This window comes from Equus caballus, chromosome 14 (genome assembly GCF_041296265.1).
Source record: "Equus caballus isolate H_3958 breed thoroughbred chromosome 14, TB-T2T, whole genome shotgun sequence".
Taxonomy (NCBI): Eukaryota; Metazoa; Chordata; class Mammalia; order Perissodactyla; family Equidae; genus Equus; species Equus caballus.
In genome coordinates, this window is record NC_091697.1 from 102,996,588 (window position 1) to 103,013,411 (window position 16,824).

General features: G+C 37.2%; 1 protein-coding gene across 6 annotated transcripts in view; it reads left to right on the forward strand.

Moving 5' to 3' along the window:
• Positions 1 to 16,824, forward strand: part of AP3B1 (adaptor related protein complex 3 subunit beta 1) — a 227,657-nt gene that overhangs the window by 195,928 nt on the left and 14,905 nt on the right. For all 6 annotated transcript variants that reach the window (XR_011425714.1, XR_011425716.1, XR_011425715.1 and 3 more), the window contains 3 exons: positions 1,051 to 1,282; positions 5,398 to 5,482; positions 14,708 to 14,805. Coding sequence is in view for 3 of the 6 variants with exons in the window: in XM_001918342.6 (XP_001918377.2) it covers positions 1,051 to 1,282; positions 5,398 to 5,482; positions 14,708 to 14,805 (415 nt within the window). In the remaining 3 variants the exon portion in view is untranslated. The remainder of the gene's footprint in view (positions 1 to 1,050; positions 1,283 to 5,397; positions 5,483 to 14,707; positions 14,806 to 16,824) is intronic.

Below are 16,824 nucleotides of genomic sequence, written 5' to 3' on the forward strand. Positions count from 1 at the left end.
ATACATAAATTAGTTAGAATGTTTGCATTTACAGATCATTGAGGAAAGACTAGTCATTAAACCGTGTTCACACGACTAGTTAAATATTTGGAGAAAAATAATTAAATGTAAAGTCAATGTACCTAAATCAGTTCCACGTGAATTAAAAAATTGAAGCCACGAAAGCTCTAGAAGAAAATGTAAGCAAATAGTTATCTGATCTCAAAGGAGGGAAGGTCTTTTAATCTTGAAAGCAAAGGAAGAAGCTACCTTAAAGGAGGTCATAATCTTCAGTTTACGGTGAAAGAAATTCAAGGTGAAAGAGGGTCAAGGAGTCAACATTGGACATGAAGGTGCAAGATGATCCTTATTGGGGCCGGCCTGGTGGCGAAGCAGTTAAGTTCACACATTGTGCTGCTCAGTGGCCCGGGTTCGCCAGGTCGGATCCCGGGTGCGGACATGGCACTGCTTGGCAAAAGCCATGCTGTGGCAGGCATCCCACGTATAAAATAGAGGAAGATGGGCATGGATGTTAGCTCAGGGCCAGTCTTCCTCAGCAAAAAGAGGAAGATTGGCAGTAGTTAGCTCAGGGCTAATCTTCCTTAAAAAAAAAAAAGATCCTTATTGGCAGATGATATAATCTCTTACAGTTCAAAAGACCGAGAAAATCAACTTACACACTATTAAAACATAAGAAAATTAGCAAAATGTCCAAGTATGGTGTACCTAGAAAAAAATAACAAAAAAGTTTATAAACTCTAAAAATATTGAATATAATTATCTAACCGATTGTTCTCTTCTTATTAGACATATATTGTCAAAATATTTTAATATATGCCTGCAAAATACAGAACAATTTTAATAGTGTTTTGAAGCATCTACTTTACTTTTTTTATGGTTCTGACATAATATCTGTGTGTGTGATGTCCTACTAATCTTTGTTATTGTGGTTTATGTAATACTTTAGGGAAAACAGGAGTTAAATGTCATAAATTTTTGCATATTTTCTAAGAGAATTACTAACTAGATTCACTAATTTATCGTTTTTTTTCTTTTTCTGATGTGCAACAGGTCAGTACTCCTGTCTTTGTGCCAATGAAAACTCATGTGCTGCTTCATCGAATGAGTGGAAAAGGACTAGCTGCCCATTATTCCTTTCCAAGACAGCCTTGTATTTTTGGTGATAAGATGGTCTCTGTACAAATAACGTTGAATAATACTACTGATAAGAAGATAGAAAATATCCACATAAGGGAAAAGAAACTTCCTATAGGCATGCAAATGCATGTTTTTAATCCAATAGGTAAATATTAATTCTCATTTAAAACTTTAACTATATTTGATAATTAAATGTGTTCATTTTAAAGTAAAGTAGATAACATATTATTTTATTGAGAGTTATTAGCGTACTTAGTTTATATTTCTTTTCCCTTTTTAAACCATATTTATCATACAAGATAAATACATTCCTTTGCCCTTGGTGAACCAGGTGCCAGCAATGGTAACACTCGTAGTGATGAAAGGATGGGTCTGAAGAATCAGAACTGCTTCCTATTTTACGTGTCTGCATCACCCTCCCCACCTCTCTCCTGGGTTAACTTCATTCCCTGCCTGATACTAGTCTTCCTTTTTGAACACAGGACCTGCCATATCTCCCCTTCCGTTTCTTTCCACAGTGAAGGCTGGGGATGTACCCTATTCCGCTTGTCTTCCTTCCCGCGCATAGACTAGCCCCTGGTATTTTACTAGTGTTTATACACATTATGTTTTAAAGTATTTTTAGTCTGTTGGCATCGTTTAAAAATCAAGATGCTTTCACATTAAAAAATAAACCCAGAATTCTCACTTTTCTCGGAAGAAAGCACAAGCTATGGCAGTACTGGTCCTCCCTTCCCGGATGCAGCACACCAGCTGAGCAGGCTGCCCCTCCGACACAGCGTGTGCTCCAGGTCACCTCAGTGCCCGCCCCATCATATCATCGCACCAAACAAGTGTCATCCCCTTCCATTTTTTTAAGTATTTTACCAAAAATATACTTTTTAAAAATGAAATGTAACAATTGTATGTCTTACTTTGAGTTTAAAATAGTGTAATAATTAGAGTGTCTGTCTCTGTTCTTTCTGTTTTGTGTAAGTGGAGACAGTCCTAAAGTTCAGTTGGGAAAAACTTCAGACAAAATCGCAATGAAAAGTGATAGAAGCTTTCTGTCAGTGAATCCTTAAAACATTACAATCAGAAAGCTCCAGATAGTTTCTTTTTATACTACTTTAGGTGAGCAAAGCCTTTGGCCAAGTAACTGTGTCTTCTTTACTCACCATTTCACATAACTCTTCTATTTTTCTTCGTCTTCACCTCAGTTCTTTGACGTTGTTCAATTCTCCTCTGTAGTTTTCACGAGTCATTCGGTAAAGGAGGTCATTCTCTGTGTTATATTTTTACACAAAGGAAAAATACAATTCCTAGTAGATGAAATGTGCTAGACTTTTATAAGCTTTTAAAAATAATTTGGTAATTAAGACACCATTTAAAAAACACAGTGTCCTGATTTTTATTTAATTATTTTGTGAAGTTAATATATTGCTAAGGAATTATAGTATATCCCAATCTGTGTCCTTTTTATTACTTTAAATCCAGCATTTTTTACCTAGTTAAAAAATTAGTTTAGTTTAAGAAGTGTCAAGCAGCTGATATATGAATTGTCTGAAGGTTGAAAATGTTATCCAAAGGTTAAAACAGTAGAACAGTATTAGCGTTTCTTGGAGCTGCATAATGAGTTGATGAGTTGACCTTTTGTTGGCCTATGTAGAATAGAAGAAATAAATATAATAAATTTCATAGTATGGCCTTAACGCAGAAATAAAATGTGAATGTATACGGTTGCCTCAGTACTAGTAATAGACTATTCTTTGGCAAATTTTTATGACTGTAATGTTTCATTTATTTTGTTGGCATTTATTGAATACCCTCAAGATACAGAGTTCTTTCCCATGCAGTATATATTTGTGTGTAACACCAGCTGGTCTCTTTTATTAGTAGATTACGGTAGAGTTACAGAGTATGATACACTTTAATTGGTCCTCCAAAAACATCGTAAGAATGCAATAAAAAACAAAGCCTCTGTTTTCATGTCTTTGTGAAATAAGGGAAGTAAGATTTTCTTATTTAGTATGTACATATGCACATGTTAAGGAGTCTAGGAGCTTTCTTATTTATCATCAATCTGTTCTTTTTGTCTATAATATGCAGGGACTTTTGTCTGGATTTTGTCCTGCCTTTAGCATGAAACTGGATTCCTTGCAAGAGTATTAGGAATAATATGCCCTTTTTCCCTGAGACCAAGTACATGTGAGATTTTTTAAAAAGCAGACACACAAAGAATAGCCTAAGGCTCTATGCAGTATAAGTTAACAATTGACAAGTTTGAGTTCACTAAGATTTCACCAGTTACTGAACAACTATCATATCAAAGTAGATGGCATCTTGTGTGATTTTGCTTTTTGTTATTGATGGCGTAATAGAGCCTATGTTTTTTCAGCCATTTCCATATAACCCTCTCATGTACATAGGAGTGATCCAGAAGCAGTATGCAAGTACAGACACCTGATTGAGTACTCTTTCCCAGTGTAGTAGGCTTCAGATACTATAAAAGTCCATTAGTTGAATAACTTTATGCTGATCACTTTGCTCTTGAAGCATTCATACAATATAACATGCCGTTGATCATGAGCTGTCCTCCAAAATTAACATGGCACTAAGCTCACAGTTAATTATTTTAAGACTGAAGACGGTACCAAACTGTGTCAAAGAGTGCTATCAACAAGACATCTTGAGAACTGTCATTTTGTCAAATGAAATACAAGGATACATGATGTAGAGAGATCCAAATAATGAATGCCATCATGTTTTGAAGATGCCAGCATTTGCTACCAATATGGTGTCTACTGCAAACAAGACCAAACCCCAGTGTATCTCTGGCACAGAAGAATGCATTAAGGATTCACTAAAGAATAGCCTTGAGCAGTGTGGCTGACAGAGCTGTGAACTAATAAAGTATAGCTTTAGGAGAAATGCAAGCAAAGTATCACTATAGATATTTACTCTACAGTAAAGCCTGTTTGCCAGAGATTTAGGCCACATGGTACTTGTGTAGCATACTGGTAAATGTTAGGTTTACAAAACAAATGAAATTCAAACTGAAATCAGCAAACCAACATATATACCACTAATCAAACCAATAACATTTTAAAATCAGCACCAAACAAGTACCCTCTTATAACGCCTAATCTCCCCTGAGCCTATGAGAAGTAAACATACTCCTTAATATATTAAGCTTATTGAATTATTCTTCTCTATCATCATCTCTGTCATGGTTAGCAGTAAGTAGCAAATCATACTTACCAACAAGCCCTAGGATAGTCACAGTCTACTGGATTTGAGTGGGCTTGCTAAAATATAACTACCCCTAACAAGATATATCAGAAGAGATGAAGCTAAGTATAGAGCTGCTGCACAGTAGGACTGCAGTTATGCTGAAGACTGAGCAAAGTGGAAATCAAAAGGGGATGGTTTCTGTTTAAATATATACATAAGTGTTTATAGTAAATAGGTATATATTTAGTATCCCCCATTATTCTAATGTACAGCCAGACTTTGGAATCATAAACAGAATAAAATTTTATTTGTCTTAAGTTTCATCATAGTCAACTGAAAAACACCAGTATTGCGTGTTGATACACTTGTTTCCCATACTTGCTTAGGTGGTACATACAGCTTTAAAAATTCCGGATCTATAAAGTCACTTTATTATTTGCTTTTCAGGATCATCTAATTTGCTACTAAATTTTCGTTCAGTAATTCTTTGAATAATGCAATTAGACTTATCATTTTAGTCCCCATAATGCCAGTTGTCTTGATTAATCTCTGAGTACAACAAATTAATTTCTTCTTTCAGCTTTGCTTTAATTTGCATTTTTAAATTTTAGATTTTTTTTTTTCCAGTGGAAATTTGGAACATTGTTTAAAATTTACTTTTTATATCTTGAGTAAATATTCCATAGTTTTAAGTATAAGTACCCAGAGTCCATTATATTTGTTCCAAACAGAAGTACATTTATCTCCTCCTCACCTTCAGTGCCTGTAAAGACAATACTATAAAACATGAAATTCTCAGGATGAGATCTGTTTCTGAAACAAATAAATATGTGTTCATTGAAGTATGTGCAGAATTAAGAAAGCCTTCGAGTAGAATAGTCAAACTACTTTATAATTTGCTTTAATATTCTTAGTCTGAAATTATTCTTATAAGCTATCGTTTGTCTGTTTTAACCAAACTACAAACATTACGTAAGTTTTCAGTGTTTAGTTTGCCTGTTGTTCACATCCTCTGTGTTTTCATGTCTAAATTACCTTATTTCCTAGAATCTCTTGAGCCTGAGGGATCCATTACTGTTTCAATGGGTATTGACTTCTGTGACTCCACTCAGACTGCCAGTTTCCAGTTGTGGTAAGTTCAATTGTTCTTCTGTATTTTATATTACCTGTAAAGGGGAGCAGATCAAAAACTAGGCTTTCAACAGCTTTTTTTCTTTGGAAGTCAAGACATTTTAACAAACATGCCTTTCTTTGGTAATGTTTATACTGTTCTGGAATAGTTGTATAAACTGTGCACAACGTATGTATTTTTAGTATTTGTCACACAACTAGCCATTACAGTCTGCCATATGTGATTGAATGTCATAGTTTGTTGGCTAGAGTAAGGAGCTACTGGTAAATAATTTTTTTGTTATCTTAACTCTACAGTTTTGGAAAATTCATGAGGAAAATTCAGGAAAAATTAAACTTTAATAATACTATTGAATAGCCCAAAGAAGATAGCTTTTAAAACATCTTACATGTTGTCTTGAGCCTCTTGGGTGGAGAATGACTGATTTTGTCAATACCTAAAACACATACATCTTTCCGTTTTTAGTTTAATTTACAAACTGCTTTTGATAAAACTCTAAAGAGAACATTTATGCATTTGGCAAAGTTTTGTAGGTGAAGATTGTCCAAAAGAGCTTTTCTAGGATTGAATTTGGTCATTGTTATTGGTTTTGTATAATCTTTTATACTTTTCTAAATTTTGTCTAAATTTTGTCTAGCTTAGAGCAGAATTTGTGATAAAAATCTTCGTTTGGGAAATAGACATTTTTCAACAAGTTTGTAGGTTAAATATAGTGAACCTTTTTCATATACCTTTTCAGTTTACCAGTGATTCAAGGCTAATATTGTACCATTTATTGCCGAGAACGCACAGTGATAAACATGAGCAATGTAGCATAACACATTGATTCTATGCAGACCATCACCTTTATGTTTGGGGAGGTCTGCTATATTAGTGATATAGAAAAACTGATTACTTTTCCCCACATTGCCTAGTAATTGTTTATTATTTTTCTATTAGACAAACAACACAGATCAATATTACTGAACACAAGACCATGAGTAACATCACTCTAAATAGATTTGCCTCCAACACTAGAGGTATATTCATTTTAATGATTTCGACAATGTGAGCTCAATGACAAAGCTCATGCACCAAGTTAGGGCAAAATTAAGAACTAAAAAAATTTCTTTTTTGTATCAATTTATATAAAGAACGTTTTATGTTTCTATGTAATGAGATGGGGTTGGTTTTTTTAATTATATTTTCATTACAAAATATTTCCTCTGCAGCTCATTGGACAAGATTTACATGTTGTCTTTCACAGTTAACTAAGTACCTTTAGGGAAAAATATATAGGTAGTGTTTAATTTTTATCTTACATTGGGTAGTGTCTGTGAACAATTTTTTCCCAGTTTCTCTTAAACTAATTTTAAGCAAATGATGAATTTATTTTACGTAGAAAATAGCCTCAGCTATTTTATGCATTTACATTAATATTTTTTCTGTTGTGAATGTATAAATTAGTTATTTATTTTAGGTTTTCTTAAGTACATAAGCACACTAGATCAAAAATTATTTTTGTGTGTGTTCCAAAAAGAACACTTTGTCTTGCATCAAATGTAATTGATCCTGAAGCAGTGTAATCACAATTACTCACTTTCTTAATTGGCCTGCCCAAAATCAGAAAATGGAAACCGATCGACAGTGTTTAAATCGATAGCTTCATAGTAGTGCTGGTGGGGGTAGTGAGATAGTGGTAATGGCTAGATCAATTGGTCTTAGATGCCAATCACGGACTGTGCCTTTTGCATAGTAAATAGCACTTTTTGCTTAGTGATGTGCTGTGTTAGTCTTGGTAGTTCGATAAAAAGGAAAAAAAATGCAAGAATGGCTGATAGTGAATTTTTTCCTCAAAATACATTATACAAGTTGACACACAAAATTATGGGTGATAGCAGCATATTTGATAAGAAGCCTTCAGAAATGCTGAGAACCTGGACTATAAGCCTTTCAGGTACATTTCTATTTATTAAAAGAAAGTAAAATGATCCTACTTTAGCCTCCAGATTAGTTCTGTATCATTATAGTTATGGGATGCATATATATAGATAGAACTGTTATATATAGCTATATAGTTATATGGATACTTGATGAGTGTTAATGTCTCTTTTTTTGCTTTGCATTTTAAATGGTCGTCAGATTAAGTCCCTGATTAAATGTATTGAGATTGAAAATGTGTCTAATAGACATAAATATGTCTGTGCACAAGGAGATGCATAAACAGATCTCGTCCTTGTGATCAGCAGATAGTAATGTATTAACTAGTATGAAAGATAATCTGGCTTGGCTCAAGGTAGAGGGCTGAGCACTAGGATCCACCCCTCTTTTTGCCCAAAATCCATTAAAAAGACAGAAAATACATTCTTTAAAAGAGAACAAGGGGCCGGCCCAGTGGGGTAGAGATTAGGTTCGCACACTCCACTTTGGCTGCCTGGGGTTCGCTGGCTCGGATCCCAGGCACAGACCTGCACCACTCATCAAGCCGTGCTGTGGTGGCAACCCACATACAAAGTAGAGGAAGATTGGCATGTTAGCTCAGGGACAATCTTCCTCCAGCAAAAAGAGGAAGATTGGCAACAGATGTTAGGTACAATAAAAATAAAAAATAAAAGAGAGTGAGCGCTTAAAAAAAAAAAAAGAAAGAATGTCATTAGCTGACCAGAAATTGTGAAGATTATTGGCAGTTTGAAAGCAAATGGGAGTAGATAAATAATAAGAGGGAAAACAAAAACCACAGAGCAGGGGCCAGCCCCGTGGCCGAGTGATTAAGTTCACGAGCAAACAACTGAAAATATACAACTATGTACCATGGGGCTTTAGGGAGAGAAAGGAAAAATAAAATCTTAAAAAAAAAAAAAAAACCCAGAACAGAACACTCATGGGAGAAAATTACTACAATGGTAAGAGCAAATCTGGCAGAGTATCAAGCACAAAGTGAACAAATGAAAAGAAAAGTTAGAGTAAGACAGTCATCAGGGAATTAAAGAACTACCTCAGCCCCCAGTTCCCCAACCTACCCCGGCACCAGGCGGCATACACACTTGCTCAGAGACCTAGAGTTACACTGTAAAGGAAGTGAACTGCTTGTCTGGGAAGGCTTTTGGTGTGATGTGGGGGCCTGAGGAACAGCAGAGTCTGAGTCTGTGGGAAGGAGGCAGGAGTGGTCAGAGATGAGATGAGGTGCAGTTCTCGCCAGGACAGTAATGGTCTCAAGTCCTCTGCCACTAGGAAAAGCCAGTCACACGTCTTTTGGTGGAGAGAGAAGGGCATTGCCTCCCTGCCTCCCAACTTCATGTCCGCATAACCAGTCATGTCCCACCCACTTAATAGAACTCCAGTCAGCCCACCAGGGGAGAGGAGACCACAGTAATAATACTCACTAACGCGTATCAGGCAGGTGCCGTATCTGAGCACTGTTCTAAACCCCTGTGTTGCGTGTGTTAATTTAGTCTCTCAACACTCCTATGAGATAGGTATTACTATTATCCCTTTTTCAGAGCTGAGTAAATTGAGGCACAGGAAGATTAAGAAACTTACTAAACACTCATAGCTACTAGGTAACAGAACTTGCTGTGTGTGTTAATTAAACCTAGTCCTTCAATATAAATGTAAATGGACAGCTTAGGATGACCAGACTTTGGGGGGAAAGCATCAATTTGAAAGGGAAGGCTCACGATGACTACAAAGACTCACTGACCATGAAGGGAGGAGACAATCTGAGAAAGAGAGGAGATGTCTTTACAAATTATAGCTAGGGCTGGCCCGGTGGTGTAGTGGTTAAGTTCATGTGCTCCGCAGCAGCAGCCCGGGGTTTGTGGGGTCAGATCCTGGGCGCAAACCTATGCACCACTCATCAAGCCATGCTCTGGCAGCGTCCCACCTATACAATAGAGGAAGATTGGCACAGATGTTAGCTCAGCAATAATCTTCCTCACTAAAAAAACCCCAACTAATGTCTGATGCAAGAAACACCACATCTGTAAAGCAAAAACATATTGCTTGCTTTGAAAAAGGCGAAATTGGATATTTTAACTGTATTCTTGGAGATTTAATGCCAAAAGAAATTCAGTAAATGCATAATTGAATGGACACAGCTGAATACTGATTTAGTGTTCTGGAAGAGGGAGTCAGTGAAATCAGCTGGAATAGTGAGCAAGAAGACAGAGATGGAAAATAGGAAAGAAAGCTTAAAAGAATCGGTTCATCTAAGAAGAGAACTAGAAGGAAAGAAAAGAGACAACGGAGGGAAGAAATAATTAAAGAAATTAAGAAAAATTTTTGCAAGCAAAAGAAATGCTAAAGAAAAGCCTTCAGATTGAAAGGACTCATAAAGGCCAAACAAGATGAATGTGAGCAACTCTCAGAAGGACCGCATCCTGGTGACATTTTTGATAAGGAGAAAACCATTCTATTACTGTCCAGGGTAGAGAAGAAAGCAGCTTACCTAAAAATGAACAAGAATGTGAGTGGAATCAGATTTTCCATCCATACTGTCATCAGTTCTGGTGACCAGAAGGCAAAGAATTTGACCTTTAAAATTTTGAGGAAACCAAATAGACATTTTTCAAAAAAGCGAAGATTCCATCCATTTACCAGCTACAGATCCTTTCTTGAAAGGATTACTCAAAAGTGTACTGTAGTAGAATTTTTTTTTAATCTGAAAGAAAAACATAGAATTGAAAAAAAAGTAGTGGACAGAGAATTCCAATTGTAAAATCTATCACTGTGTGAAAATAATTGTTCACACATAATGTAAAAACAAATTTTAATAATAAACTGGAACCAAAATCGCACCATGGACAAGTGTGAGAAGGAATGATGGTGTTCTTGACACGTTTCGCAAGAGGCTTGATCAATGGCAAAAAGAAGTTTAAATGTGATTTAAAATATTAAACCTAGCAACTAAAATAGTAGAAATATGATGTAGTATAACCTCCAAACGACTAGAGAGAAAAAAAGGAGGGATTAAAACTCTATCAGTTTAACAAAGGGGGAGAAGAGAAGCATGGTAAACAGAAAACAGACTGAGGCGGCTGCGAGGGGCCCACATCCACACAGGCTGGTCGTCACCATTCATGTCAGTAAGGTAAATTCCCCTTGTATTAAACACGTAAAAACAAAACTCAGCATGTGCTATTTATAAGAACCCCACCTAGAAGAGAATGGCTCACAAAAGTTGAAGATAAAAAGATAAAATATATATGTACATATGTTTATTATCAGAAAGATGATAAAAAGAAAACAGGGCGATCCTGACACTAGACAAACAAAAGAGTATTTCAGGTTTTAAAAATTTCCTATTCATTGTAATCCTCCGCAAAAATATAACAGTTACAAACTTTTCAACAACGTAGCTTTGTAGTATATAAAACAAACTAATAAAATGCTAGGAGACATTGACAAAGCCATGATCATCGTATAACACACACATCAGAAACTGACAAATCAAAGAGGAAGATGCATAGACATACAAGTAGATATAGGTATATACACAAACACAAAATTTCAATAGTTCAATCATCAAGCTTTATCTAAGATACATGTGTGTTTGCAGAGAATTCCTTGTTTCCTGAGTGCAGAAAATGCACTGGTTTTTTTTTTGAGCAAGATTAGCCCTGAGCTAACATCTGCCACCAATCCTCCTCTTTTTGCTGAGGAAGACTGGCCCTGAGCTAACATCCATGCCCATCTTCCTCTACTTTGTATGTGGGACACCTACCACAGCATGGCTTGCCAAGCGGTGCCATGTCTGCACCTGGGATCTGAACCGGTGAACCCTGGGCCCCCGAAGTGGAACGGGTGCACTTAACCGCTGCACCACTGGGCTGGTGCCAAAAATGCACATTTTTTAAAAGACAAATAGGATGTACACACACAAAAAAAGAAAAACTGTAGGCTAATATGATTAAAGAAAAAAGAAGATACATAAGAAATATTAGAAAAAAGGCAATAAAACAGAGGTCTTCTCAATTATAAAATATTATGTACAGTTCTATACCAATAAATTGGAATATTTAGATGAAATGAATGGTTTCCTGGAAAAATATAAATTAGGAATAAAAAAGGTGAAATTATATCAGGACTTCAAAGAAAAGATAATTTCTATATCATTTAAACTTTTCTAGAACAAAGAAAAGGAAGGAAAGCATTCCTGTCATTCTGTAAGGCTAGCATCACCCTAATTTTAAAACCCAAAATGTGCACCCCACTTGGGGTTGTAAATTCAAATGACTCCTGGGCCATACAGGTTACCCATCACCATGTGAAGTAGCAGAAGCATTCTCTTTTAAGTTGGAAATGCAAACAGAGGGCCAGCCCCGGCAGCCTAGTGGTTAGGTTCAGTGCACTCTGCTTTGGCAGCCTGGGTTCAGATCCCGGGCATAGACCTACACCACTCATCTGTCACTGGCCATGCTGTGGTGGCGTCCCACATGCAAAAAGAGGAAGATTGGGACAGATGTTAGCTCAGGGCAAATCTTCCTCGGCCAAAAAAAAAAAAAGAAAAGCAAACAAGGTTACCCACTCTCAGCACTATTTCACAGTGTAATGGAAGTTCTAGCCAATACAGAAAGACAAGTAAAAACAGGTGTAAATCCTAGAAAGGCAGAGACAAAATTACCATTGTTATTCAATATAGTTATCAACCCAGAAAGTCTTAGAATCAACAGAAAATCTATTATTTAAACTATTAAGTTTAGAAAGGTGGTACAAATCATTATATGAAAATCATTAACGTTTTTATACAATAGAAATGACCAGTTTTAAAACATTATGAAGAAATTTATTTTATTTACAAGAACAACAAAAGAGAGAAATTACCAAGAAATATATAATACCTAAAAAGAAGATATAAATAAAATAATAAATATACAACGTCACTGAATGGGAGACAGTACTCTCCCTCAAATTGATCTTCAAATTCAATGTGATTTTAGGCTAAATTCCAGTAGGCCTCTCAAGGAACTTGAAAGCATTTTACTGCATGATCATAATGTATTTGGATATGTGCTAAAAAAAAATGCCTATTTTACTGCTGTGTGCCCTTGGGCATGTTGTTTAACCTCTCTGATCAATAAGTTGGTAACAGAAGCTACCTCTTAGGATCATTGTTAGCATTTACTAAAGTAAAACACACAGTCAATGCTAACAACCCCTGCCTAGACTATTCAATTAGATTCCTAACTTTATCTACCTGCTTGGGTTTCTCCTCTACTCCACCTTACTGCCACTAGAGTTTCTTAAATACAAATGGGGTCATTTTTTTTTTTAATGTCAAAAGTCTCATAGTTTCCCCTTGCTTCAGGAGGCACTGAAACACCTTTGTCTTCATTATATGAGTAAAATAATCATATACTCTGTGTGCAAATCAGGATGCTTTAGACAGTGAAAAGAAACATTAACGGGATCCAGGACAACCGCCATAGACCGGGACTGTCTGGGAGAGCCGGGATGGTCATGCGGTATTTGGTGTCTTTCCCGTATGCCCCCAGCCTCGTCTGCTGAGACGCCACGCTGCCCGCCGTTCCCACGGCGCAGGCGCATGCCTGCAGTGCCCCCGCCCTGCTCTTGGAAACCCCGTCTCTTCGCCTCGCCCCTGCGGGTTCGTCAGTCCCCTCCCGCGGTGTGCGCTTCCACGTCTCCGAACGTGCGCTCGCCGCCCTGTTAGAAGCGCACTTGAACTCTGTCTGTCCCTGGGCTGGGCTGCAGCGGCCCGCCTCGCTGGTCTGCCTCCCCAGATGGTGGCACAGTACCGGGATCAAGTTTGTGTTCAGTAAATGTTTGCTGAATTAATAAATAGATTCGATTTATTGGTTTACCTTGGATAATCCACATGTGAATAATTCAAAACATTCTTTTTTTTAGTCTAGTTCTTACCTTGTTCTATAAAAAATGTCACCTTAAATGAATACGATATATAATATCATGGAGTAAAAGTGAATTTTCTTTTCTTCCTTCCTCGTATGGTGTTTGTCCTTGCCCCACCCTTGAGTAGTCTTTCTTGAACTGATGTTCGGTGTCTCTTACCCACAATCCCCATCTCGCTGGCTGCCTCCCCTGGCCGTGAGATCCAGTTCTAACACAGGAGTAACACAGGAGCAGAAGTGGTAGAAGTCCTTCCCTGGGACTGTCAGGAAGCTTCTGCTCTCCTGAGGAAAAGGAGCAGAGCTGGTTGGCTCAGTTTCATCATTGCTCTTCCATCATCACTCTTCCTTCTTCAGCGGGATGTAAGAGTGGTAGCTGGAGACGCAGCAGCAGTCTGGCGACCATGAGGGTGAAAACCCACATCCTAGGGACGGTGGGGTTGAAAGCTAGAGGAGCGTGGGTCCCCAGCAGCATCTTCAGTCCTTGAACCAGCCTTTGACTCGGACCTCCAGCACTTGTGCACACCAAGCAATCAGTGCCTGTTTCTCGAGAAACTGTTAATTGGATTTTCTGCTTTTCTTGCAGCCAACCACATTCCTGACTGATACACACATCAGCCTAACTCCAAACATGTGACTTAAAAACGTTTTAAAGCAGTTTTATTAATTTTTTATGGAGAGTAGTATCATCAGATTTAAATGAAGTAAATGCACTCAGTATTGTTTTTCTATCTGATACAAGTACAAAGTTGCCTCTCCTGAATTCTTTATATCCTGTCATTTGAAGTAATAACTTTCCCCACATGTTGATCAGCAGTGTCGAGGAGTAACACTAATAGAAAATACGGGATTTTGTTTTAACAAAGCAAGTTTGCAGATGAGGTGTTATTTTATTAGCACATATCTAAATATAGTATGATCACTCCATTTTATTCTTTATTAAAAACTAATCCGATACTTTAAAGAAGAGATCTTAATCATTAAGACTAAAGCGCTCCGTTTCCTCCACTTACGTACAAAGTGAGGATGAGATGTTACTCCTCTGCTCTCCAGGCGGCAGGAAGTGTCCCTCTGATAGGAGTGGATGGATACCCTTGCTGCTTACCTATTTTTAAAAGTTCTGTGTCAAGTGGTGTATTTACTATAACTGCATATTTTTGTAAAAAACATAAAATAAATGTTTTCCAATTGAGATAATACTTATTTCTCTGCACATAGTGTTGAGAAATTTGTCAAGCCTTTTTCTGTGATGTTTGAGCCTAGAAGATCCTGTACTTTATATGCTGGCGTGTGCTTTAATTGCGTCTGATTAACTGCGTAGAGTTAAGAAGAATGTTTACTTATTGAGCATTTAGTCAGCTTTGATGTGTTTTTTCCTTAGTACCAAGGATGATTGCTTCAGTGTTAATATTCAGCCCCCCGTTGGAGAACTGCTTTTACCTGTGGCCATGTCGGAGAAAGACTTTAAGAAAGAGCAAGGTGAGAGGTTACTGCAGTGTACTAGAGATGGACATCCCAAATAATTTGTGCTCCTTCTTCTGACCAGTCTTTCAAGTGCATTCCTGTATGTGCAGAGCCATGAGCAGGTGCCAGTGCACAGTCTGCCAGCTTTTGCTAATGCTTTGCTTTTATAAAATAACCTTAAAGGTATGTGTTTGTCTGCATTCCTGGCATACTTGAAAATTGCTGAATATGTCTTTAAAATAATAAATTATCAATTAACTTTTCAATTCTAGGAGTTGTGGCTTGTCAACCAAATGATGTGCTCGTGTGTTTTGTATTAGAGGAAACGTCTGGAATTTGCGACTTACCAAAGTCCTACCCCTGTGAATGTTATGTTTCTGTATTTTCTTTCACTATTGAACCGTTTTTCATGTCCAAGATGTTTTTCCCTGCATACCTTAGAGTGCCTTACCCTTCAAAATAAAGTCCTAATCGTAGCAGCAAAATAGCTCCCTTTTCTTTTGACCTAATTCTATATTAAAGAAATGCTGTGTTGTCAGACTGTATCAGAGCTGAAACATTTTAGAATATGCACCTAAAAAGAAAATACTTTCAGCCGAATGAAAGTTTTAATATCTTGTACTTGCCCCAGAGTCAAGCATACTTTCTAATAAAAATAATTTTTTTTCTTACACGAATAAGGGGAGATAACTGTCTGATTTTATGTGTTTAATTGAGGATATTTATAAAACTAGGGCATATTTAAATGGTATAGTCAGCAATTTTTTAAAGTTTATGTGACTCTAGGCCATTTTTTTCTCTGGAGAGGGTTATCAAGCAAAGATCCGTTCATCTCGAGGTCATTAAGTCATATCTGTCCAGCTTCCAGAAAGTACTAGGCACACACAAATATCTACACCTAAGGAGCAGGGCATGCCTCCTGGCAGTCCGTCATTGTAGTGCCAAAGATTTTTTTCTTGTTACTGTAAGCCTTTGCAATCCACAATGTCAAAAAGACCTGTTGTGGACGAATCTCACAAGGAAAATCTCATTCAGACTGTGAGTTAATAGGAATCCTTTATTCTTCTGCCTTATTTGTAAGTGATAAAACGAATGACTAAATCCGTCTTTGCGTTTGCTTTCCTTGGACGTTGACGATTGCTGTAGAAGAAAATCATCTTTGTGAGTTTATTTTTCCATTGACGAATTGATTCTTACATTTACTATTCTTACCCTTGCTGGCTAAAGCCTGCCTCTCTGCTTTCCACCTGCTCAGCAAACCCAGGTGAGTGGCACACAGTGACGGAGTAGGGCTTTGTCACATTTGTCATTAAGGGGATTTTCCGTTTTTGAGAAGTGCAGCTAAGGTATATCTAAAGGAGCGGATTATCGTATACCCTTTCTCTCCCTCAGGTTCGCTTTAGAGTACTTGATATTTCGATCAAGTTTTTTGCGCCCTGCTGTAACTGAGGGCTTTTTCCCTGACTAGCCATACAGAACCGCGAGCGCGTGAGAGAGGTGCGCTTGCAGAACAGCTGTGGTCCTCTGTGGACTTGTTGCCAAAATTCCTTTTTCTTCTGCCATTTTACTTCTATGGTTGTTGATTATTTGTCTGAATAAATCTGGCATCTGTTTGCTATGTTTAATAGAGCAGAAAGGCTACTCTGAATAAAGCTATTTGAAAATTTGTTTATATGAAGTATTTGTAAATCCTTGCAAGTCTCTTGGCATTTCTGTATCATTCTTTCTGTCTTCCTGAATTCATTCTTTGATAGGGACCTTGATGCTGGCAAATTTACCTCAAGTTCAAAGAGTCTTTTCAATAGCATCTTTTTAGTTATAGATTTCAGCTGTTTGTAATAGAGGTCTCAATTCTCGACTTTCCACGTGTATCTGTCACACTGCTCTAGGAAGAGCTTAGCTTATTTCACAAAAGATACCTAGAGCTGACTCACTAACTGAAAATCCTAAATCAGAATGAAAATCAGCTTCCTCAGATTTTATCAGTGCAAACTCCTGGAAGGTAAAATGCCAGTAAATTTAAGATGTGTCTGT